Raw genomic sequence first — 24,116 nt, 5'->3', positions numbered from 1 at the left:
ACTAGTCAATCTCATATCAGATTCAGAAAAGATACTGTAATTATTTAATCAGCAGAAACCCCCCCCTAAAATATTTTCTCTCAGCAGTAAGAAAATACAGTTGCCATTTACTTTGTTCGTATTCTTATCTTTTATTATTTCTTAATGTTGTTTTATTGTCGAGAAGGAACCTGCGAGGTACCATTCTGTTGGACAGTGTATACTATGTGTATCCTGTACATATGACTAATGAAACTTGAAACTATATCAGACCATGTTTATTTTAGTATTTAGGTGGGCTCATTTCCAAACATATTGGATGTATATGTAAAAATGTGGTTGCACATCATGCATGTTTGGAAATGAGTTGCATAAGCAAACTAAGAAGCCAAGATAGAAATGGGAAAGACATTTCTCTCATATTGCATTTCTAATATTTAATATTGTATGTGCATTTCTAGTCTCGCTATGGCCAGAAGGCTGAGCCAATACAAGTTTTTGAGTCTGGCTCAAGAGACTAGTGCATTCCTAAGATTTAACATGGTCTGCCAATACTAAATAGGTTTGTTCCAATTCTTTATAGTCTTTTATATGAATTCAGTTTTACCTCCGCTGTAAAAGGCTTACTGCAGTTCTCTTCCAATGTTCCACATGAGGTTTTCTTCTCTTATCATTATTGTCAATTTTTGTTTCCTGTCAAAGACGTCAAGGTCCATCAGTTCTGCCCGTCTTCTCTTTTGTCATCGCCCCAGTCAGGTTTGAACCTTCCCAGTGTCTCTATGCTACTTCTCATTCACAGAAGACTAATGTAATGTACTGTTTCAGAACATAGCAGTGATGTTGGAGAAAGTACCATTGCTTTTTCTCACCACCTGCTGGTTCGTGAGGGTTGGCCTTAAAGTCACACTCCTCGATCTGTCTTCACCCACTTTGAGCAACTTTTTGTTTGTAAACTAAGTGGTGGGTCTTGGTGAATGTAACTGCCAGTGTTTGTTGAACTCTGTGGCAATCAATTTATTCATTTGTTGATTGATTGGTAACTGCCACCTCGTCTGTGGCGTGGCTTTAACGAGGTGTTTCACCGATTTGATCATCTTTTCACAATAAGGATGTGCAAAGGCAGCTCAATAGTCTTTCTGATTGAGGTGATTTGGAGATCAAATTTCTATGCAGCACCTGTCTCAGACCGACCAACATGAGCTACCAGCACCTTTCTACAGTTCTACCGTTTTTTTTAGCTAGGCTTGGTTAAGAGAAGCTAATCAAGCTGCTAGTCTGTATGCCCTGGAGTTTAGCCTAATCTGTTCAATGCATTTTGTACTGGAGAGATGACTGAAGAGTTTTCACCACATTACACATGACTGGTTTTAAATCCCTCTTATGGATTCCATCATTGATGAGAAAATCGTCAGATGAAGCCCTCTGGAATATAATTTGTTCTATGTTATTATCGTGATGTTACTACTCTAGCATGATCTAATGCTACATTTGTCATGATGAGCAATCTCTCTAGAAATGGCTTCTATGGTAGTCGTACAGATATAGGATCTTCATTTCAGACAGTTTGCTACAGCAGGAAAAGTATCCTTCAGAAGCAGGAAATGTGAATTATTATGTGGATTATAAATAATGGACATTTCTGTAGGGGTTGGTACATTTTTCATAAGGGGAAAATCATGTCTGAAATGTAAAAGTGGAAATTACACACTTCAGAAGCCTTTTTGAACCTAAAATACACTACGTAAAACATGTCCTGCAACAGGGTAAATCAACTTAAGATCTTACATCTGTAGATAACAATGACTTGATTGGCCATAGTTTCAGAAAATGACTATATGGAGCGGGTTGATATTCTTATGCTGTGGTAGCTGGCAAGATTCCACACGTGAAATTATAGGCCCACGTAGGCACATTCCAACTGAGATATTACTCCAATCTGAAAAGGATGAACATTCACAAAGAAACCAATTAATAAAGCCTAAACTCAGATGAGAAGCATCTCTACAGTTGCATATTCCCTGTTTTTCATATTCAGGTCACGCTCACTTGGGTTTGAGTGATCTGTAGAGTACTGTGGAAGTTCTTAGCTATAGGCCTGAACTTGACAATGCACTTGGCTAAACTATTATAAGGCAGATAAACACTTGAAATGTAGAATACATTCAGGTTTGTGCTGAGTAGAGGAGTCTGCATTAGACACAAAGCCCACTGTCTATCAGAACCTCTTTCTTTTTTAGAAGTCAAATGTGTTTGAAGGCTCCAAAGTGAGGCCAGAGTTCCTGGACGGGTCATTTGCAGCTTGCTCTTTGGCTACATACTGTAAACCTACATCTCGCGTGAGTGCAGAGAGATCGGTATGAGGGATATGACATTGGTCAGATAAGCTCCAGTCAGCAAAACACAACATAACATCCCTTTTCTTTGTGACAATCAGGTGACGTCCCCGGAGCAAGCCGGAAACTAGACATACAGTTGAAGTCGTAAGTTGAAATACACCTTAGCCAAATACATTTAAACTCAGTTTTTCACAATTCCTGACATTTAATCCTAGTAACAATTCCCTGTCTTAGGTCAGTTAGGATCACCACTATATTTTAAGAATGTGAAATGTCAGAATAATAGTAGAGACAATGATTTATTTCAGCTTTTAATTCTTTAATCACATTCCCAGTTGGATAGAAGTTTACATACACTCAATTAGTATTTGGTAGCATTGCCTTAAAATGGTTTAACTTGGGTCAAACGTTTCGGGTAGCCTTCCACAAGCTTCCACACAATAAGTTGGGTGAATTTTGGCCCATTCCTCCTGACAGAGCTGGTGTACCTGAGTCAGGTTTGTAGGCTTCCTTGCTAGCACACGCTTTTTCAGTTCTGCCCACAAATTTTCTATGGGATTGAGTTCAGGGCTTTGTGATGGCCACTCCAATACCTTGACTTTGTTGTCCTTAAGCAATTTTGCCACAACTCTGTAAGTATGCTTGGGGTCATTGTCCATTTGGAAGCTCCATTTGTGACTAAGCTTTAACTTCCTGACTGATGTCTTGAGATGTTGCTTCAATATATCCACATAATTTTCCACCTCATGATGCCATCTATTTTGTGAAGTGCACCAGTCCCTCCTGCAGCAAAGCACCCCCACAACATGATGCTGCCACCCCCGTGCTTCCACCTCCCATACCACCGGTGCTACCAGACATGAAGCTGGGAGGATGGGAGTCGGATCGATGGGCCGCTCCTCGGTGTCATATAGGCGGGACAGCACGTCGGCCTACGTATTAAGGGAGCCTGGCCGATAGGAAATCGTAAAACGAAATCGGGTAAAGAACATGGCCCACCTGGCCTGACGCGGATTCAATCTCCTCGCTGCACGGATATACTCGAGATTACGATGGTCAGTCCAGATGAGGAAAGGGTGCTTGGCCCCCTCAAGCCAATGTCTCCACACCTTCAGAACCTTGACTACAGCTAACAACTCCCGGTCCCCCACGTCATAGTTCCGCTCCGCCGGACAGAGCTTCCTCGAGAAGAAAGCGCAGGGACGGAGCTTTGGTGGCGCGCCTGAGCGCTGTGATAGCACGGCTCCCACCCCAGCCTCGGACGGGTCCACCTCCACTATAAACGCCAAAGAGGGGATGAGCCAGCACGGATGAGCCAGCATGGGAGCGTCGGTGAACAGCTCCTTCAGACGACTGAAAGCTCTGCCCGTCTCTGCTGACCAGCGCAAGCGCGCCGGCCCCCCCTTCAGCAGTGAGGTAATGGGAGCAGCCACCTGACCAAAACCCCGGATAAACCTCTGGTAGTAATTGGCAAACCCTAAAAACCGCTGCACCTCCTTTACCGTGGTCGAAGTCGGCCAATTACGCACGGCTGTAATGCATTCACACTCCATCACCACCTCAGAGGTGGAAATGCGATAACCCAGGAAGAAAACGGCTTGTTGGGAGAACACACATTTCTCAGCCTTGACGTACAGGTCATGCTCCAGCAGTCGCCCAAGTACCCTACGCACCAGAGACACGTGCGCGGCGCGGGTGGCAGAATAGATCAGTATATCATCGATATACACTACCATCCCCTGCCCGTGCAGGTCTCTGAAAATCTCGTCTACGAAAGATTGGAAAACGGCTGGAGCATTCTTAAACCCATACAGCATGACGAGGTACTCATAATGGCCAGATATGGTACTAAACGCGGTCTTCCACCCATCTCCCTCCCGGATACGCACCAAATTATACGCACTCCTAAGTTCCAGTTTTGTGAAGAAACGCGCCCTGTGAAATTATTCCACCGCTGTGGCGATGAGAGGTAGTGGGTAACTAAACCCCACTGTGATGGAATTTAGACCTCTATAATCAATGCACGGACGCAGACCTCCCACCTTTTTCTTCACAAAAAAGAAGCTTGAGGAGACGGGTGACGTGGAGGGCCGAATGTACCCCTGTCCCAGAGATTCAGTGACGTATGTCTCCATCGCCACCTTCTCCTCCTGGGACAACAGGTACACGTGACTCCTGGGAAGTGCAGCGTTTTCCAGGAGGTTGATCGCGCAATCCCCTCGTCGATGAGGTGGTAATTGGGTCGCCCTCTTTTTACAGAAGGCGATAGCCAAATCGGCATATTCAGAGGGAATGCGCACAGTGGAAACCTGGTCTGGACTCTCCACCGTCGTCGCACCGATGGAAACTCCTATGCACCTGCCTGAACACTCCTCTGACCACCCTCTGAGAGCCTCCTGTCTCCATGAAATCTCAGTATTGTGATTAGCCAGCCAGGGAATCCCCAGCACCACTGGAAACGCAGGCGAATCAATAAGGAAGAGACTGATCTGCTCCTTATGATCCCCCTGCGTTACCATGTCCAGTGGCACCGTGGCCTCCCCGACCAGCCCTGACCCTAATGGTCGGCTATCTAAGGAGTACACGGGGAAAGGTTGGTCTAACGACACCAGGGGAATCCCTAGCCTTAACGCGAGCCCACGATCCATAAAGTTATTAGCTGCACCTGAATCGACTAGCGCCTTATGCTGTAGAGAGGGAGAAAACTCTGAAATATTAATTAGTAAGAACATATGGCCAACAGAGAGCTCTGGGTGATTCTGGTGCTGACTCACCTGGGGTGAACGAGGAGTGCTCTGCCTGCCATCCCGACTCCCAGACAAGCTCCTCCAGCACCGATCGGCAGAGTGTCCTCTCCGACCACACCTGGTGCAGGAGGAGCCTCCTCCTCCGGTCCCCCTCGATGCGGCCCCCCCTAACTCCATGGGGCTAGGCGCAGGAGGGCCTGGAGGTGGAACCAACAGGGCCCGTTCTGGATGCCCGCGGGCAGCCAGCAGATTGTCCAGTCGGGTGGACATGTCGATAAGTTCGTCGAGGCAGAGGGTGGTGTCCCGACAAGCTAGCTCCCTGCGGACGTCCTCCCGGAGGCTACAGCGATAGTGGTCCATCAGGGCCCTGTCGTTCCACCCCGCCCTGCGGCCAAGGTCCGGAACTCCAGCTCAAAGTCCTGCGCGCTCCTCGTTTCCTGTCGCAGGAGAAACAGCCGTTCACCCAATTCGGGGTAGTGATCCTTCGCCGAGTCTGGGCCATTCCACACTGCGTTGGCCCACTCCAGGGCTCGCTCAGACAGGAGACGAGGACGCTCACGCTCTCCTCCCCCGAGGGAGTCGGATGAACGGTAGCCAGGTACAACTCCAACTGTAGCAGGAACCCCTGGCACCCAGCTGCCGTTCCATCGTACTCCCTGGGGAGAGCCAGACGCAGGGCACCGGATCCGGACGCCGGAGGAGGGGTAGGTGGTGCTGGTGGAAGAGGAGCTGGAGGTGAGGTAGGGAGGCCACTCCTCTCCCATCGGTCCATCCTGTCCATCATCTGGTCCATTGCCGACCCAATCCGGTGGAGAATGGCCGTATGATGAAGGACTCGCTCCTCCATCGATGGGAGAGGAGGTGCGGCTGCGCCTGCTGACTCCATACAAGAGGTGCGGGATTCTGTCAGAGTTTACTAGGAGTGGTGGGTTGGAGTCAGGCGCTGAGAGCAGAGGGTTCGGTAAATCTTAATTTATTCTCCGGCACAAAACGGTCACGCCAAAATACAGGGCGCATAAAACAGACCAGCCCAAACACAGGACCAAACAGTCCGGAGAAAACAAACACGAAATCACATCCACAACCAACAATCCCGCACAAACCTAGGCGGACCTAACAGGCTTAAATAGACATAAATCAAGAAACAAAACAGGGAACAGGTGCAACCAATAAGACAAAACGAAAAGGAAAAAGGGATCGGTGGCGGCTAGTAGACCGGCGACGACGACCGCCGAGCGCCGCCCGAACAGGCAGGAGAGCCACCTTCGTTGGGAGCCGTGACAAATGTCCTCTGGGATGTCCCTGGGACAAACCGAGAACTAGACAAAACCTCCAGGGCACCGTGACACAACATCCCTAGAATGTCCTAAAAACAACCTCTGGGATATCCCCGGGACAAACCGGGAACTAGACAAAATCTCCAGGGTACAATGACACAACATCCCAAAAACGTCCTAAAAACATCCTCGGGGATGTCCCTGGGACAAACCGTGAATTAGGCAAAACCTCCAGGGGGACCATGACACAACATCGTAAGAATTTCCTAAAAACATCTTCGGGGAAATCCCCGGGACATTTACATTTACATTTAAGTCATTTAGCAGACGCTCTTATCCAGAGCGACTTACAAATTGACAATCCAGGAACTAGACAAAACCTCATGAACAATGACACAACGTCCTGACCACTTTAGACAACCATTTTGTGATGTTCCGGGTAAGTCCTAATGACGTATTTTTGTTTGCAGGGATACTCCTTCTGACACGACGTTATGATTCCTGCCTCAACTCTGAATGACCTCCCCCTGTACGATTCTATCAAACATGAATAAATGAAAAATAAAAATGGTTGCGGTATTAAGAAAGAAATCATAGGTCAGAGAATAAATAGGAACCTTGGGTGCTCCACCTCACTCACCTCTATTCCATATCTATCTGAACTCTGTCCTTTCCCTAGGGCTGGATTTACTCAGCCTTCACACCAGTGCACAGTTGCTGCCTGCTATATTCCTATTCCACAGGCTATAAAATATATCAGTTTGAAACAAGGGTAAAACAAGTGTTGGGAGACAGATAAGATCGGAAGGTAAAGTGTAAACAAAGGGAGGTTCATGGTTCTGTATATTCGGGGGGGGGAACAAAACAGAAGCGTTTCAACTAAAGATTAAACAAGGATATTGGGGGAGGGATAAGATCTAAAAGGAAAGGGTAGATAAAGACAGTCTCATGTTTTTATCTTTGTCATTTATTTCCTTTTGAAAAAGACGGGAGCAAACTTTGCATAGGTGCAAACACTTACCAGTGTCCTCTAGTCTACTTCCCATTCACCACATTCTCCTCCTGTCATCATCAGTATTAGAATGAATTATACAGTGACTCCTGGGGGTGCTCTAGAAATAGTTGGCTGTACCAACATAAGAATGTGTAACTCTTATGGGGATGCACACCTTCATATACTTAATGTTTATGTCCGGATTTGTGATGGAGGTACCCAGAACCCCCTGGGTCACAATTATGACTGCCCGATGTCTGTAAGTAAAATGTTCGAGAAAGATTTTTGGCTGCTGCTGTGTGGTAAAGGAATTGGGACAGAATCTTAAAATCTTCATTCCCTCAATTTCCCTTTTCCATTTATTTCCATTTCCAGGACTAAGAAAGATTGGATTCTAAATGGATCCTGTCATTCTGTGGTCACCCACTATTTCCGTCTCTCTTTTCTTCTCCCTTTGTAGTTCCAGGTTCCAATCAAAACACTATGAGATGATGTCCTTGTCCTTTTGTCCTCCCTCGGGTTACTGGAGCCATTAGTTATCCTTGTTGACCTCTGTGTGCTCTGAGAGTACCTCTATAATGCACCTCTATATTGTCATTTTCAAACGGCTTTGCAAGACAGGAAGAACTCACATACGTTATACTTCTGTGGTCTCAGTCAGATGTTATTGAGGGTTTTCATTGAATTGGTGACGGACTGGGTTTAGTGCATCTGTGAAAAGGATAATTACATTGTAAATAATCTATTCACATGGGGTGAGAAATAATGCCGGATATTTGATTGAATCAACCAACGTGCAGGATTTTTCTAAATCACTAACCAGCTTTCCATCCAACCTTTTATTGCGAGTCAAGTACCCGTACATGTCGAATAAAACATTTCATGACAGGCCTGATGGAAACAGGAAATGTTTTGGTAAACTTTTCAAATGTCGACAAAACAAAATACGCTAGAAAAGGTGGGATCTTTTGTGAATGTAAAATTAATTATGCGAGGAATGTCGTGGGTGGAAACGCTTTTATGCGCAAAAATGTATATAAAACCATCATATCGAAGTAAACTTGGAGTCCCACGGTGATATGTTGTGTGGTCTTCCCACTACGACTTGGAAGCATGTTGTTTATTTCGCTACAGATTAAATAGATTTTGAGGAACTTCACAGGGTGGTGAAAGCGCAATGTGATGAGCTTGATGCTCCTTTTCAATAAATATCGAGGGTCTTATTCTGGTAACATGACCATCGATGCTTGGCTGCCGTTTGACAAATACAAATGATCTTGCTCTTTTGTCCATAATAATCTCATTTTATACGCGCACTCTAGCCAACAGCGCGCAGATACCAGTGGGCACACTCGCTATATAACGCAACATTATCAGAGTTTAAAATGCGAGTGTGCTCTATGTAACTTGTATTTTTTATTCGGTACATTGGAATTCAACAGCTAAATATATTTGTATGCGCACTATGTCATCACGCATAGCCTTTCATCTGCAACAAGTCAATTTGATAGAAACATCTCTGGTAGGAAAATGCGCATATTGAAACTCTGTCGCCAATTGGATGGAAATCAAGCATCAGAGGCTTTTTAAACTGTACTACATCCAGCTTGGTGAAGATATGGTTGAGATGTGGCACAAATAATGATAATCCTTCCCTTTTATTTGGAGTCAACAGTCAGTGTGTGGGTATCCTTTTTTGACTAAGAGGATTGGTTTGGTAGTTATAATAAATTATATAATAAACACCCCTCACATGGTTTTGGCGAAAACTGGCACAAAAGGTACTTATGAGTATTCATAAGAAGTAAGATGCTTTGATGACAGGATTTTTGGTTGTGTGCCGTTGTGTATGTCATCGTCAAGTCTAACTAACTGACACATTAGTTGATAGTAAGCTGTGATTTTGAGCTTTAGCTCATCAAAAGGAGGACAATCTGCACACCATTCTTTCTAAGGGCCAACACAACCCACAAGGGCCAACACAACCCACAAGGGCCAACACAACCCACAAGAAGAGAAGCAATGTCGAGATGATAGAAAGAAAGTCATATTCTTTTAACAAGTATGTAAAAAAAAAAGAGAGGTGCACAGTAAACTTCAAATTGAACTACAGACACATTTCTGACCTTTTTGTTCACTCTGTACTTGTGGAGCGTATGTTTTCAGCAGCTCATGAAACAAAGGGAGTTGTCCACCTCTGGTCAAAGGGAGTTGCCCAACCTTGGTCTAGAGAGTTTCCCACCCCTGGTCTAGAGGGCAACATCAGTCTATTCAAATCAAATGTTATTGGTCACATACACATGGTTAGCAGATGTCATTGTGAGTGTAGCGAAATGCGTATGCTTCTAGATCCGACAGTGCAGCAGTATCTAACAGGTAATATCTAACAATTCCACAACATAACCTAATACACAACAATCTAGTAAAGGAATGGGATAAGAATATATAAGTATAAAATATATGGATGAGCAGTGACAGAGCGGCTAAGATGCAATAGATAGTAAAGAATAGATCGTGAAGGATACAGTATACATTATATACATATGAGATTAGTAATTTGAGATATGTAAACATTCTTAAAATGGCCTTATTAAAGTGACTAGTGTTCCATTTCTTAAAGTGGCCAATGATAACAATCTGTAGGTAGGCAGCCGCCTCTCTGTGCTAGTGATGGCTGTTTAACAATCTGATGGCCTTGAGATAGAAGCTGTTTTTCAATCTCTCTGTCCCAGCTTTGATGTACCTGTACTGACCTCGCCTTCTGGAGGATAGCGGGGTGAACAGGCAGTGGCTCGGGTGGTTATTGTCCTCGATTATCTTTTTTGCCTTCCTGTGACATCAGGTGTTGTAGGTGTCCTGGAGGGCAGGTAGTTTGCACCCGGTTGATGCATTGTGCAGAACGCACCACCCTCTGGAGAGCCTTGCGGTTGTGGGCGGTGCAGTTGCCGTACCAGGTGGTGATGCACCCCGACAGGATGCTCTCAATTGTGCACCTGTAAAAGTTAGTGAGGGTTTTCAGTTACAAGCCACATTTTTTCAGCCTCCTGAGGTTGAAGAGATGCTGTTGTGCCTTCTTCACCACACTGTCTGTGTGTGTGGACCATTTCAGTTTGTTGTGATATGTACACCGAGGAACTTAAAACTTTACACCTTCTCCACTGCTGTCCCGTCGATGTGTATAGGGGGGTGCTCCCTTTGCTGTTTCCTGAAGTCCACGATCAGCTCTTTTGTTTTGCTCCATCTCTTCTGTTTTCCTCTATGCCAAGGGAGGAGCTGACTACAAAGATACTTCTCCCTCAGTTCCAGGAGAAACAAAGCCTTGATCTCTCTGTCTGGAGCAGAAGAATACTGAATCTTTTGATGAGCGTCATTGAAATGCTTTGTGGATGCTGCCTGCAAACACACATGTATCAAACATTTACCTTTCAACTTCTCCTCTGACGCACTGGTCCCAGTGACTGGGTCCCATGTGGCTCAGTTGGTAGTGCATGGCGCTTGCAACGCCAGGGTTGTGTGTTCGATTACCATGTGGGAGCAGCACGAAAAAAGTATGGCTATGTATTCACTTACAACTGTAAGTTGCTCTGGATAAGAGCATCTGCTTAATGTAACGTTTGAGGCTGCAGGAGTCAGAGAGAGGGGAACACGAACATAGACCCACAAACACAAGGGGGGAACCCGACGAGACAAAGAATGAATTGCAATTTGTGCGTTCCATCTCTCCTGTTGTGCTTGCTGCAGCAAAGCAAATTAGCAGCATGTCAGGGAGGGTTATGAAGACGGGTAGCCCAACTTTGAATGGCTATGTGGCGGTAATCAACAGATGGATTGAAATTGGCACTTTCATCTGTTGATAAAGTTTTTTGAATCAAAATGTGACTTAGGAGAGCATAAGCTCAAAGTTTTGTTTAATGAAAAAGGGATTATAAAGATAACCATTTTGATAGATAAAAATGTTTCTCCATCCTTTAACATACAGAGGGCGTTTGAATTTGAGTCAGTGAGTCGAGTTGTAGTCTCTCCGAAAATATTTCACTGAATAATTTGTTTTGGTTCTTATATCCAGCTTGATCTATTTTCCTTTTTGAAAATGAAGCCTTCATAATGCATTTTATAAGCCCTACATAGATGGTTCACAACTCATTTATAAGCAAATGTCATACTGAAGAGAGTGTAAAGTCAATACAGTATGTAGGTTGCTCTGCCAAATGTAACATAACCACTATGTCATACCCTCACAAAGCTGTGCTTTACAAAGGGTGAGCAATGCTATCTTTGATTATAGAAATTGCGTGACTCATGCTCCTGTTGTTTTCTTTAGATCTGACAATCTTTCTTATTCTGTCTCTCTCTATCTCCTCCCAGAACCGCTTCCACTTGCAGATGGTTACGCGGATCCCACCGTCAGGCCTGTCAGAGCTGCTGCTGACTATTCTCCAGCGGAGCGGCTGGCAGGAGGGCATGGCTGTGCTGTGCCAGGGCTGGGAGGAGGCTGGCCTGCTGGAACTAATGGAGCTCCAGAGCCGCCTTGGCTGGGGCGGCACCCGCTGGCACCTCCGAGCCCTCCTCAACCTCACCCGGGCCGGGCCCACAGAATCCGAAATCCAGGACTTCCTTTCGGAACACTTCCGGGGACAGGGGCCAAGTCAGATTCTGCCACCAGCCGCGGTACTGCTGTTCGGGGCCGACCCGGAGTGTGCAGCGGCGGTGCTGCGGAGTGCCCAGGACTTGGGGCATACGCTGCCCACAGTGCACTGGGTGCTGGGCTACCCACTGAGCCCCGACACCCTGCACTCCATCGGCCTGCCCCTGGGGCTGCTAGCCTACGGTGAGGTGGAGCGCAAGCCGCTGGACTTCTACATCCGCGACGCGCTGCAGCTGGTGGGCCAAGCTGTGGCAGCAGCCACAGTGGTGCGTCCCGACCTGGCGCTCATCCAGAACATGGTCAACTGCTACGACAAGCCCAACAAGCACGAGGTGCCCTCGTCCGGACAGTATCTCGCCAGGTAAAGCTGGTTTACTTTTAACCTTTGACTCACAAAGTCTCTGGAGGTTTGAAGGATTATTTTACACACATACACACACTCACATTAAGTTTGAGATCACTTTATTGGTCAATTGCACACAGCGTCCGTCTGAAATTTGACTTCCGCTTTTAACCCAACCCCTCTGAAAGACACACATAAATACACAGGATTTGGAGAGGTACGGGGTGCTGCCACACTGGGCACCCAGAGAGCTGTTGTTGTGGGGGGTTAAGTGCCTTGCTCAAGGGCACAACGGCAGACAGTGGCATCTAGGATTTAATACCAGCAACCCTCCGGTTGCCAGCTCTCATCCTACCAGGTTTTTCCCGTCGGACCCGGGATTCGAACCGGTTGCTGGCTTGCCTCTCTAACCGTTGGGCTACCTGCCGCATACATATATATTGTACATACAGTGCCTTCGGAAAATTTCCACATTTTGTTACGTTACAGCCTTACTCTAAATTGGATTAAATCAAAAAAGTTCCTCAGCAATCTACACACAATACCCCATAATGACAAAGCGAAGAAAAAAAAATCTTTTTTTGCAAATTTATTACAAATAAAAAACAGAAATACCTTATTTACATAAGTATTCAGACCCTTTGCTATGAGACTTGAAATTGAGCTCAGGTGCATCCTGTTTCCATTGATCATCCTTGAGATTGGAGTCCACCTGTGCTAAATTCAATTGATTGGACATGATTTGGAAAGGCACACACCTTTCTAAATAAGGTCCCACAGTTAACAGTGCATATCAAAAACAAAGCCTTGAGGTCGAAGGAATTGCCTGTAGAGCTCCGAGACAGGATTGTGTTGAGGCACAGATCTGGGGAAGGATGCAGACTTGATTGTTATGCAGCATTGATTGTCCCCAAGAACACAGTGGCTTCCATCATTCTTAAATGAAAGAAGTTTGGAACCACCAAGACTCTTTCTAGAGCTGGCCGTCTGACCAAACTGAGCAATCGGGGGAGAAGGGCCTTGGTCAGGGAGGTGACCAAGAACCCAATGGTCACTCTGACAGAGCTCTAGAGTTCCTCTGTGGAGATGGGAGAACCTTCCAGAAGAGCAGCACTCCCCCAATCAGGCCTTTATGGTACACTCTAAAAAATAAAATGTTCCTGGAGTATCCTTTAGGGGTTTAGGGGAACCCCTATAAGTTATTCTAAGTATCCCTTTTAATGGATCCTCGAAGAACGTTTTGAAGAACGTTTTGAAGAACGTTTTGAGGTTCATTTTTGGACTACCCCCCCCTGTTATTATTAATGATAACAATATGCATAACAATAACACAATATTTTAGTTCTCAGTGTTAATTATGATTTTAGTGGCAAAAATCCAAATATGAGGTAAATGCCCAGCAGAGCCCCAAGTCCAATGGCTATATCCTCTGCCGTGTTGATATTCTCCGTTTAAAAAATACATTTTAAAATTGGTCACATGCACATATTTAGCAGATGTTATTGTGGGTGTAGCAAAATGCTTATGTTCCTAGCTCCAACAGTGTAGTAGTAACTAACAATTCACAACAATACACACAAATCTAAATGTAAAAGAATGGAATTAAGAAATATATAGATATTAGGACGAGCAATGTCGGAGTGGCATTGACTAAATACAGTAGAATAGAATACAGTAGATGCATATGAAATGAGTAAAGCAGTATGTAAACATTATTAAAGTGACTAGTGTTCCATTTTTAAAGTGGCCAGTGATTCCATGTCTACGTATATAGGGCAGCAGCCTCTAAGGTGCAGGGTTGAGTAGCCGGGTGGAAGCTGGCTAGTGATGGTTATTTAACAGTCTGGTGGCCTTGAGATAGAAGCTGTTTTTCAGTCTCTCGGACCCAGCTTTGATGCACCTGTACTGACCTCGCCTTCTGGATGGTAGTGGGGTGAACAGGCCGTGGCTCTGGTGGTTGATGTCCTTGATGATCTTTTTGGCCTTCCTGTGACATCGGGTGTTGTCGGTGTCCTGGAGGGCAGGCAGTGTGCCCCCGGTGATGCGTTGGGCAGATCGTACCACCCTCTGGAGAGCCCTGCGGTTCCAGGCGGTGCAGTTGCCGTACCAGGCGGTGATACAGCCCGACAGGATGCTGTCAATTGTGCATCTGTAAAAGTTTCTGAGGGTCTTAGGGGCCAAATAAATTAGCAAAAATGTATAAAACCTGTTTTTGCTTCATCATTATGGGGTATTGTGTGTAGATTGATGAAGAAAAAAGCAATTTAATCAATTTTAGAATAAGGCTGTAAATGTAACAACATGTGGAAAATGTCAAGGGGTCTGAATACTTTCCAAATGCACCGTACATACGTACATAAATACGTACTCTTACATCTCCTCCTTTTAGCCAAGTTGTGTCTGAATATAGTGTTTTTGGGTCCATATTATTATAATGGACTTGGTAAGTGCTATAGACAGTTGAGTAGTGGTTCTTTCCCAGTGTTTGCATGAGTCTGCAAATAGGCCTATCTCTTGCTGAGGTCAGACTGCTAGTCACCCCTAACCACAGAGCAGCTCCTCCAAACACAGCGATAGATGCAGCCTCCTGTGTATGGAGTGAGGCTAGAGTGTGTTTGTACACGCACATGCATACATATACACATACACACAGACAGATACTCACACGCGCACGTACACACACACACACACAATACTTTCTCTCACACACATACACACAGACAGATACTCACACGCACACACTCTCTATCTTCCTGTCTCACACACACACACACACACATGCGCGTGTGCGCGCGTGCACCCAGCTGGAATACAAACATGAAGTGGAGGAGGGTAGAGCTTTAAGCTTTATTCATGAGTTCCAGTCAGTTGCCTCCCAAATAGGGGAGCCAGCCAGGCAGGCAGGCTTCCTTATCAAAAGAGCCCACAGCCCTCTCTGCCTCTCGGTGGCTCAGAGCAGAGCGACAGCAGCACACAGCTTTACACCCGCTGTATCTGCCATGCACCAGAGTAACAACAGCCGCGCAAGCTAGCCATGCAGACAGTGTCTCAGCACAAAAACACAATAGGATGAGCTACAATTGGGCCCAATTGTACCCCGACTCAGCTAAAACATGTTGGAAAAAATAATATAGTGGAAATTATGAAGGAAATAAGTGGTGGCAGCTGGACTGCTAGAGTACTGGTGTATCACATTTATTCATTGGCGTAAAAAGGCAAGCCATTTTCCCGTAGTGAGCAGTAAGCTTCAAGAGTAGAGTTTGTTGCCTGGGGCTTCAACACAGAGGAGAATGATTACAACATTACGGCGTCTCCGCGTATGAGAAACATTTTGGAAATCACCCCATTATAACTATATTCAGTTCTACCAAGTCATTTAAGAGGGCCATCAAATTCATGGGATTGCACCGGGTGCCTTGTGCCTAGTAAAGATCGACGATGTCAAGCTTACAATGACGTTTTGCTCAAGAACAACTCCATGATGAAGTGTCATAATCATGATGGCACTTAGACACATAACAGCTACATAACAGAACAGCTATTAGAGTGAAGAGGGCTTCGGGGGAGGAAGGAATGGAATATGAGAGAAATACACGAGGGATGGTAGTGAGTAAAGAGAGGAGCAGTAGAGAAACCCAAATGGTACAGGTTGGGGGGGGGGGGGGGCTTTTAAGTAATTACAACCTGTAGCTACTGGTAAAGAGAAACGCATAGCCTTTCCATGTAATGATGTAATGGCATTCATCAGCTCCTTTTCCCTCTTGTGGGACTGAGGAGAAGGAGGGGAGGTGGAGGGCTATATAGGCTGAGATAGGGAGAAATTAATTACCTAAAGGTATAGAGCCAAATTACCCTTTTCTGATTCATCCATCCCTCCGCCTTTTTCTTTTCGATGGAAGGAGTTCAGCAGCGGTCACGCGGCGCCACCTCAGTTATTAATGGCCGCACACATTACTCATGACTCAACATGACTGTCACAACTGCCCTTAGCCAATGAGATTGGCTGGATCTGAATTTCCTGAAGTGACCCCTTCACTAGGCTAAGCTAAACTCATATGCCGTAACTAATTGGAGGGCTAACCATTAGTGGCTAATGTTTCGCTAAACATGGATCCGAGGCAGACATTTTGTCAAATCTACGTGGAATTTGAAAAAGTCATAACCTGTTGTTTTGAGGGTGAAATTTCAACCCAATGATTGTTATCATTGTAACCAATTTTCAACTTAGACAAACCATGTATAAAATATGTTGAATTTGTACCTTTGAAACAATTTCAGATGTTCAACGTTATACCAACTATAAAACACAAACAAAAAACAATAGGTTCGGCAGCATCTCCTATTGGAGAGTTGATCTACAGCTATTAATTTGGTCTCCCATCCAGGGTTTTAAACTAGCCCAGCTTTTACATTTGTCGCTGACTACTACCAATGTGTTATCGTGAGAATGATTGTTGAGAGACCTCTTAATAACTAAATATATTCACTGTTGCTATGGAAGTCATTCCTAAAGGTAGGCTTAACAGAGAACAAGACACATCTATCCAAGCAGAAGACACATCTCCTTCATATGCTTATATTTGGTTGCGTTGACAACCAAACACAATTCAATATCCAGTTTGTCTACAAATTAATAATTTATATGTTGGATTCACATCTCCATCTCAACCAAGAATCTAAGTTAAAGAATAGGACTAAATCAAATCAAGCTTCAAATGCACTTTAACATGGATTCTTATTTGAGATGGAGACGTGAATCCAACATACAGTGGGGCAAAAAAGTATTTAGTCAGCCACCAATTGTGCAAGTTCTCACACTTAAAAAGATGAGAGAGGCCTGTAATTTTCATCATAGGTACACTTCAACTATGACAGACAAAATGAGGAAAGAAATCCAGAAAATCACATTGTAGGATTTTTAATGAATTTATTTGCAAATTATGGTGGAAAATAAGTATTTGGTCAATAACAAAAGTTTATCTCAATACTTTGTTATATACCCTTTGTTGGCAATGACAGAGGTCAAACGTTTTCTGAAAGTTTTCACAAGGTTTTCACACACTGTTGCTGGTATTTTGGCCCATTCCTCCATGCAGATCTCCTCTAGAGCAGTGATGTTTTGGGGCTGTTGCTGGGCAACACGGACTTTCAACTCCCTCCAAAGATTTTCTATGGGGTTGAGATCTGGAGACTGGCTAGGCCACTCCAGGACCTTGAAATGCTTCTTACGAAGCCACTCCTTCGTTGCCCGGGCGGTGTGTTTGGGATCATTGTCATGCTGAAAGACCCAGCCACGTTTCATTTTCAATGCCCTTGCTGATGGAAGGAGGTTTTCACTCAAAATCTCACGATACATGGCCCCATTCATTCTTTCCTTTACACGGATAAGTCGTCCTGGTCCCTTTGCAGAAAAACAGCCCCAAAGCATGATGTTTCCACCCCCATGCTTCACAGTAGGTATGGTGTTCTTTGGATGCAACTCAGCATTCTTTGTCCTCCAAACACGACGAGTTGAGTTTTTACCAAAAAGTTATATTTTGGTTTCATCTGACCATATGACATTCTCCCAATCTTCTTCTGGATCATCCAAATGCTCTCTAGCAAACTTCAGACGGGCCTGGACATGTACTGGCTTAAGCAGGGGGACACGTCTGGCACTGCAGGATTTGAGTCCCTGGCGGCGTAGTGTGTTACTGATGGTAGGCTTTGTTACTTTGGTCCCAGCTCTCTGCAGGTCATTCACTAGGTCCCCCCGTGTGGTTCTGGGATTTTTGCTCACCGTTCTTGTGATCATTTTGACCCCACGGGGTGAGATCTTGCGTGGAGCCCCAGATCGAGGGAGATTATCAGTGGTCTTGTATGTCTTCCATTTCCTAATAATTGCTCCCACAGTTGATTTCTTCAAACCAAGCTGCTTACCTATTGCAGATTCAGTCATCCCAGCCTGGTGCAGGTCTACAATTTTGCTTCTGGTGTCCTTTGACAGCTCTTTGGTCTTGGCCATAGTGGAGTTTGGAGTGTGACTGTTTGAGGTTGTGGACAGGTGTCTTTTATACTGATAACAAGTTCAAACAGGTGCCATTAATACAGGTAATGAGTGGAGGGCAGAGGAGCTTCTTAAAGAAGAAGTTACAGGTCTGTGAGAGCCAGAAATCTTGCTTGTTTGTAGGTGACCAAATACTTATTTTCCACCATAATTTGCAAATAAATTCATAAAAAATCCTACAATGTGATTTTCTGGATTTTTTTTCCTCATTTTGTCTGTCATAGTTGAAGTGTACCTATGATGAAAATTACAGGCCTCTCTCATCTTTTTAAGTGGGAGAACTTGCACAATTGGTGGCTGACTAAATACTTTTTTGCCCCACTGTATACATTATTCATTTGTAGATAAACTGGAATTTGTTGACATCCAAACAATTGAATATCACTTTGCAATACAGTAAATAGCCTATTGACAAGTTAACAAATGGTATGTTGGATTCACGTCTCCAACTAACCAAAAATCTAAGTTAAAGAATAGGATTAAGCCAGTGGCTCAGATAAAACTATCCTGCATTGTCAACCAAACACAATTCAATCATATTTTTCTAATACAGGAAATAGCTTAAAGTTAAGGCTATCTTACAAACTAATGTAACAGTATTTATTCAACATTTTGAGGTTAGACTAATGTAACTATAAATGTCTTCTTATGTAATCATAGAAAGCGTGCATGTTCAATATAGCATGCAAATGTCGCAGATCTTCACAATTGCCATAATAATCAGTGCAGAGTCTTGAACAGCATTGATAACTTGCACTAATATACAGTAATTTAATGTATTAATCTCAACTGCAATCCAGGTCATTTGGTTGTGCACAGTGATTTATACGACACATTAAGTTGTTGTATAAATACAAATATCAGACATTGTATTCCCATTTATTGTGCTTTTGAAATGTTGAAAGCGCAGCTAACACATTTAGATGACATTAAACCAAAAATCAGACATTGTTCTTCCATTGGAATTTGGTTTTACTTTTAAATGGTAGAAAGCATAGTGATAGAAAGCATAGTGGGAATTCAACAAACTTCTGGCTGTCTTTTTGAGTGTGCGAATAAAGTTTGAAATCTCATTGTTCAATGTCTCAACCAAATAGGACCCACATTTCCATATAGAAAGGATGTGGCGTGCCCCGTGGGACACTACATTTTTCTTGACAAAGCTGAGCCTAGAGTTTACAGTCTGTGAGGAGGCCCAAAGTGTGCCAGTCAGAAAACAGCTAATCCTAGCCACAGGAAAACATCTAGCTGTCAGTCAGGGTTGTGATGATACACTGTTGGCCTTGCTGCAAGTGCAGGGTGGATTAGTTTGGCTTCAATAGATGCCAATCCGGGTTTCGACATGTTGTACTACAGTACCGGTGTCTGTCTAGACTGTGCTGCAGGTCAGATGTGTCACTTACTGCTATGCAGTTCACTGTCCATCCATTTTGTACAGTAAGTTTGAAACTGTACAGTCTGACTCACTATCCCTCTGGCAAGAAGCTATTGGAGTCCATACATGCCCCTCCACCCCCCCACCACACCATAAGAAATAATCTATGGGAAACACTGGTGATTTATTATGCGCTGGCTTCGGACTCTCACAAGTGCATGCAATAAATAGTCTGAATCTAATGTGATCTCCTCTGGCCCATAGATTCCTGTCTAACACGTCGTTCTCAGGGCTGACAGGGCCGGTGTCGGTGCAGAGGAACCTGTCCCGGGTTCTCACCTCTCAGCGCTTCCACATCTGGAGCCTGCGGCGGGATGCGGTGGGCCAGCCCACCTGGGTGACGGTGGGCAGCTGGGAGGGGGGCCGCCTGAAGGTGGAGGACCAGAGCCTTTGGCAGGGTCCCAATGGCAAGGGCCACGACCGGGGGGAGGGCCAGAGGAGTGGGGGCCGGTGGCAGCCAGGCATGCATGTGGCAGACAGCCGGGTGCGGGTAGTTACCCTGGTGGAGCATCCCTTTGTATTCACGCGGGAAGTCGATGAGGACGGGAACTGCCCGGCGGGACAGTACTGCCTGGACGCAGGGACGAACAGCTCGGACATGCTGGAGAGCTACTTCAGCGAGCGTGCCTCGGGAAACTCTACCTTCCTGCCCACGGACTACAGCAAGTGTTGCTACGGATACTGCATTGACCTGCTGGAGAAACTGGCAGAGGACTTGCGCTTTGAGTACGACCTGTACATCGTGGGTGACGGGAAGTATGGAGCGTCGAAGAGCGGCCGCTGGACAGGGCTGGTGGGCGACCTGCTCAATGGCGTGGCCGACATGGCCGTCACCTCATTCAGCATTAACTCAGTGCGTAGCCGCGTCATCGACTTCACCTCGCCCTTCTTCTCCACCTCGCTGGGCATCCTGGTGCGCAGCAAGGACACAGCGGCGCCCATTGGTGCCTTCATGTGGCCCCTTCACTGGTCCATGTGGGTGGGTATCTTCGTGGCACTGCACATCACCGCCCTCTTCCTCACCCTCTACGAGTGGAAAAGCCCTTTTGGCATGACGCCACACGGACGCAACCGCCTGCGGGTCTTCTCCTACTCGTCGGCGCTCAACCTGTGCTACGCCATCCTGTTCGGCCGCACGGTCTCCAGCAAGACGCCCAAGTGCTGGACGGGTCGGTTTCTGATGAACCTGTGGGCCATCTTCTGCCTGCTGGTGCTGTCCAGCTATACAGCCAACCTGGCCGCCGTCATGGTCGGCGAGAAGACCTTCGAGGAGCTCTCGGGGATCCACGACGCCAAGGTGAAACCCACACTTAATAGTTATTTTAATGTTGTCTGTAATTATTTATTTTGATTATTAACTCTTTCCTCTCTCTCTCCCCCATCCCAATCTCCCTCTCTTCCCCTCTCCCTTCCTCCTCCCTATTTTCCTCCCTAGCTCCACCACCCGTCCCATGGTTTCAGGTTTGGGACGGTGAGGGAGAGCAGTGCCGAGGAGTACATGAAGAAGAGTTTCCCAGAGATGCACGAGTACATGAGGCGCTACAATGAGCCCACCACACCTGATGGAGTGTCCACCCTCAAGTAAGAGATCAAAACATATACAACCCCACTCCTGGAGAACTATAGGGTGTGCAAGATTTGTTCCAGGCCTACACTCACATACCCGATTCAGCTAATCAAGGTCCTAATGAGCAGCTGCTTCTGAAGTAGGTTTCCAAGAGTAGGATTGTCCACAGCACCCCTGCTCTATAGCCAAAGAAATGCTATTTATTTAACTAGGCAAGTCATTTAAGAACAAATTCTTATTTACAATGACGGCCTACCGGGGAACACTGCCTTGTTCAGGGGTAGAACAACAGATTATTAGCTTGTCAGCTTGGGGATTCAATCCAGCAACCTTTCGGTTACTGGCCCAACGCTCTAACCACTAGGCTACCTGCCACTCCAAATTCTTGTGAGTGTTTCTAAGTCTTGTTAAAGTTATTTGTCTAGAGGTGGATAAAGTAGAACACAGAGTAGATGGACACTTTCTCTTTCTACTGTCAAGAAAGAGTTTTGAATTCTTTCTGTCTTCCTCTCCCTCCTACGGGAGAAGTGTTTGTTGTGGTTCTCAGACAAAGGTCTGTCATCCAGGCAGACAGAAGAGAAAGGCAAAGGAGAGGAGAGCCCAGTGGTATTGCTTCAAAAAAAGATGAAATGTGAAAGGGAGCAAACACAAACAAAATGGCTCTCTACACAGGGTTGAACTTCAGGTGGATGAAAGAGGTTATAGTTCAATTCAAACGAGGAGAGAGAAGACAGCTGGCATTTGAGCTTGTGTGTGTGACTGTGTGGAATGTGGATCCGCCTATCTTTGCTTTGTTAGATCTTTTGACTATGCTAGCCAGTAGCCATATACAGATATTTTTTTGTATTGTGTTGCAAATACTTACCTAAGGGTAAATCCATTTGAATTCAATCACTTTTTGACATCACCCCTTTTTATTTGAACGAAACCTTCTATACGTATTTACCCATTATAGAAGTGGTCAGAAAGGGAGTTTTTGGATCTGAATGCCAAAACATTGAAGAGATAAAGGTGTTCAAAGTTGACCTATTTTGCATACCCCACCATACCATGAGACATCCATTTCTTCATCACTGGAAAAGATAAACAGTTGAGATTGATATCAATAAAAGCTTACAAACAAGGTTGTCAAACAACTTTGTAATTTATTGAAAAAAACCTGTTTACCTTAAACGTCAATTATTTAAAAAACGAATAAACTTCTTTCCTTTCATATTCGCATATGTTGTTGCTTAGACCATATTATACATCATCTGAGGTTTTTGTGTTGTGGCCGCCATCAGCTGAGACACAACGTGCTCTTGAATATAGGGTGGGTGTCATGTTTTGGCTAACAAATTAACTCAAATGGGAATAAAATTGAAATTTTAACTTTCAAATGGTACCACAAAGATGTTTTGAGGCCCACACATCAGAGAATATTGACTTCAATGGGAATATCTGTTGGTTTAAATTATGCTGTCAATTCTCCATCAGAAACTTATTGAAATCAAAGAAATATAGATAGAATAGATATGACCATTTGTGTTAACATTCGACGGTGGATGGATCGGTGGCCATCTCCGGGATAGTAATTAGAAGTTACGATTTCAATTTGATTTCAATTTCAATGGAGCACCAGCTGAATTACAGTGTTCTGAAGGAATAGGTCCATTCTACGAAATATATTTATATGACTGAAATGACACCCACCTTCTATTTATGAGCACGTTGTGTCTCATCCAATGGTGGGCACAACACAAAAACCTCAGATGATGTAAAAATAAGTTCTAATTTACGTTAAAGGTTAAAAAAAAATGTCATCATTTATTTTCAATAAATTATCAAATAGTTTGACAACCCTGTTTGTAAACTTCCAAATGATGTCAAACTCAACCATTTATCTTTTCAAGTGGTGAAGACATTGGTTGTCGTCTCATGGTATGCTGGGGTGTGGAAAATAGGTCATCTTTGAGCACCTTTATCTCCTGAATGTTTTGGCATTCAGGTCCAAAAAGTCACTTTCTGACCACTTCATCCATGGGCTAACATATATGTGAAGTTTTGTTTAAATCAAAAGGGATGATGTCAAAAAGTGATAGAATTTAAATGGATTTACCCTTAATTACATTATGGATTTGGATTTGGCGTACATGGATAGGGCTACATTGAAATGTTTCTTACAGAAGAGAATAGGGAAAGCATATGCATAACCATTGTAGCAATTAAAAAGGAACAGTTTGGAGATTATGGGACAATTATTAGATTAAAAGTGAGGACACCACACTGAATCCAAATTGTAGATTTGATCTAAACGGTAGATTTTATGTGCATTTTACATTTACTTTACTTTTCGCCGTATTTGTTTTTGAAAATACTCTAGATACATTCATTAACATGATAAGAATATTATTGGAAAATTTGACCAAAAAATGACAAGTGTTTGAGTGAGTCTAACTGGTTTTTCCAAGTGGCCACACACCTCTACAAAGTCTACACAGTTCCTAAGTAATTTCAATGCACTTTTATGACTCAAAGAAGAGTCTTCAACTACAAGTAGCTTCCTGAGCTCTCATAGCTGTGCCGTTGAGGAACTAGAGCAAGCACACACTTGTAGTTGTTTTGATGTGAACCCAGCCCTGCTTCTTTGCCGTTACACAATTACTGTTGTTGTTTACATAATTCAAAAACGGTGAATTATAAATTCGCCATCTGAGTCAGGTGAGCATAAGTTGATAGTGCAATCAATTGCTAACATGACTAGCTAA

General features: G+C 44.5%; 1 protein-coding gene across 1 annotated transcript in view; it reads left to right on the top strand.

Moving 5' to 3' along the window:
- The window catches only part of LOC139540822 (glutamate receptor ionotropic, NMDA 3B-like), a 109,035-nt gene that overhangs the window by 65,357 nt on the left and 19,562 nt on the right, over positions 1-24,116 (top strand). Inside the window, exons 2-4 of the mRNA XM_071344808.1 lie at positions 11,699-12,339; positions 20,007-21,099; positions 21,238-21,383. Of these exons, the coding sequence (XP_071200909.1) occupies positions 11,699-12,339; positions 20,007-21,099; positions 21,238-21,383 (1,880 nt within the window). The remainder of the gene's footprint in view (positions 1-11,698; positions 12,340-20,006; positions 21,100-21,237; positions 21,384-24,116) is intronic.

The sequence above is a fragment of the Salvelinus alpinus genome, chromosome 16, assembly GCF_045679555.1.
Source record: "Salvelinus alpinus chromosome 16, SLU_Salpinus.1, whole genome shotgun sequence".
NCBI lineage: Eukaryota > Metazoa > Chordata > Actinopteri > Salmoniformes > Salmonidae > Salvelinus > Salvelinus alpinus.
Note: the sequence above shows the minus strand (reverse complement) of the source record. Positions and strands in the feature narration are given on the sequence as shown.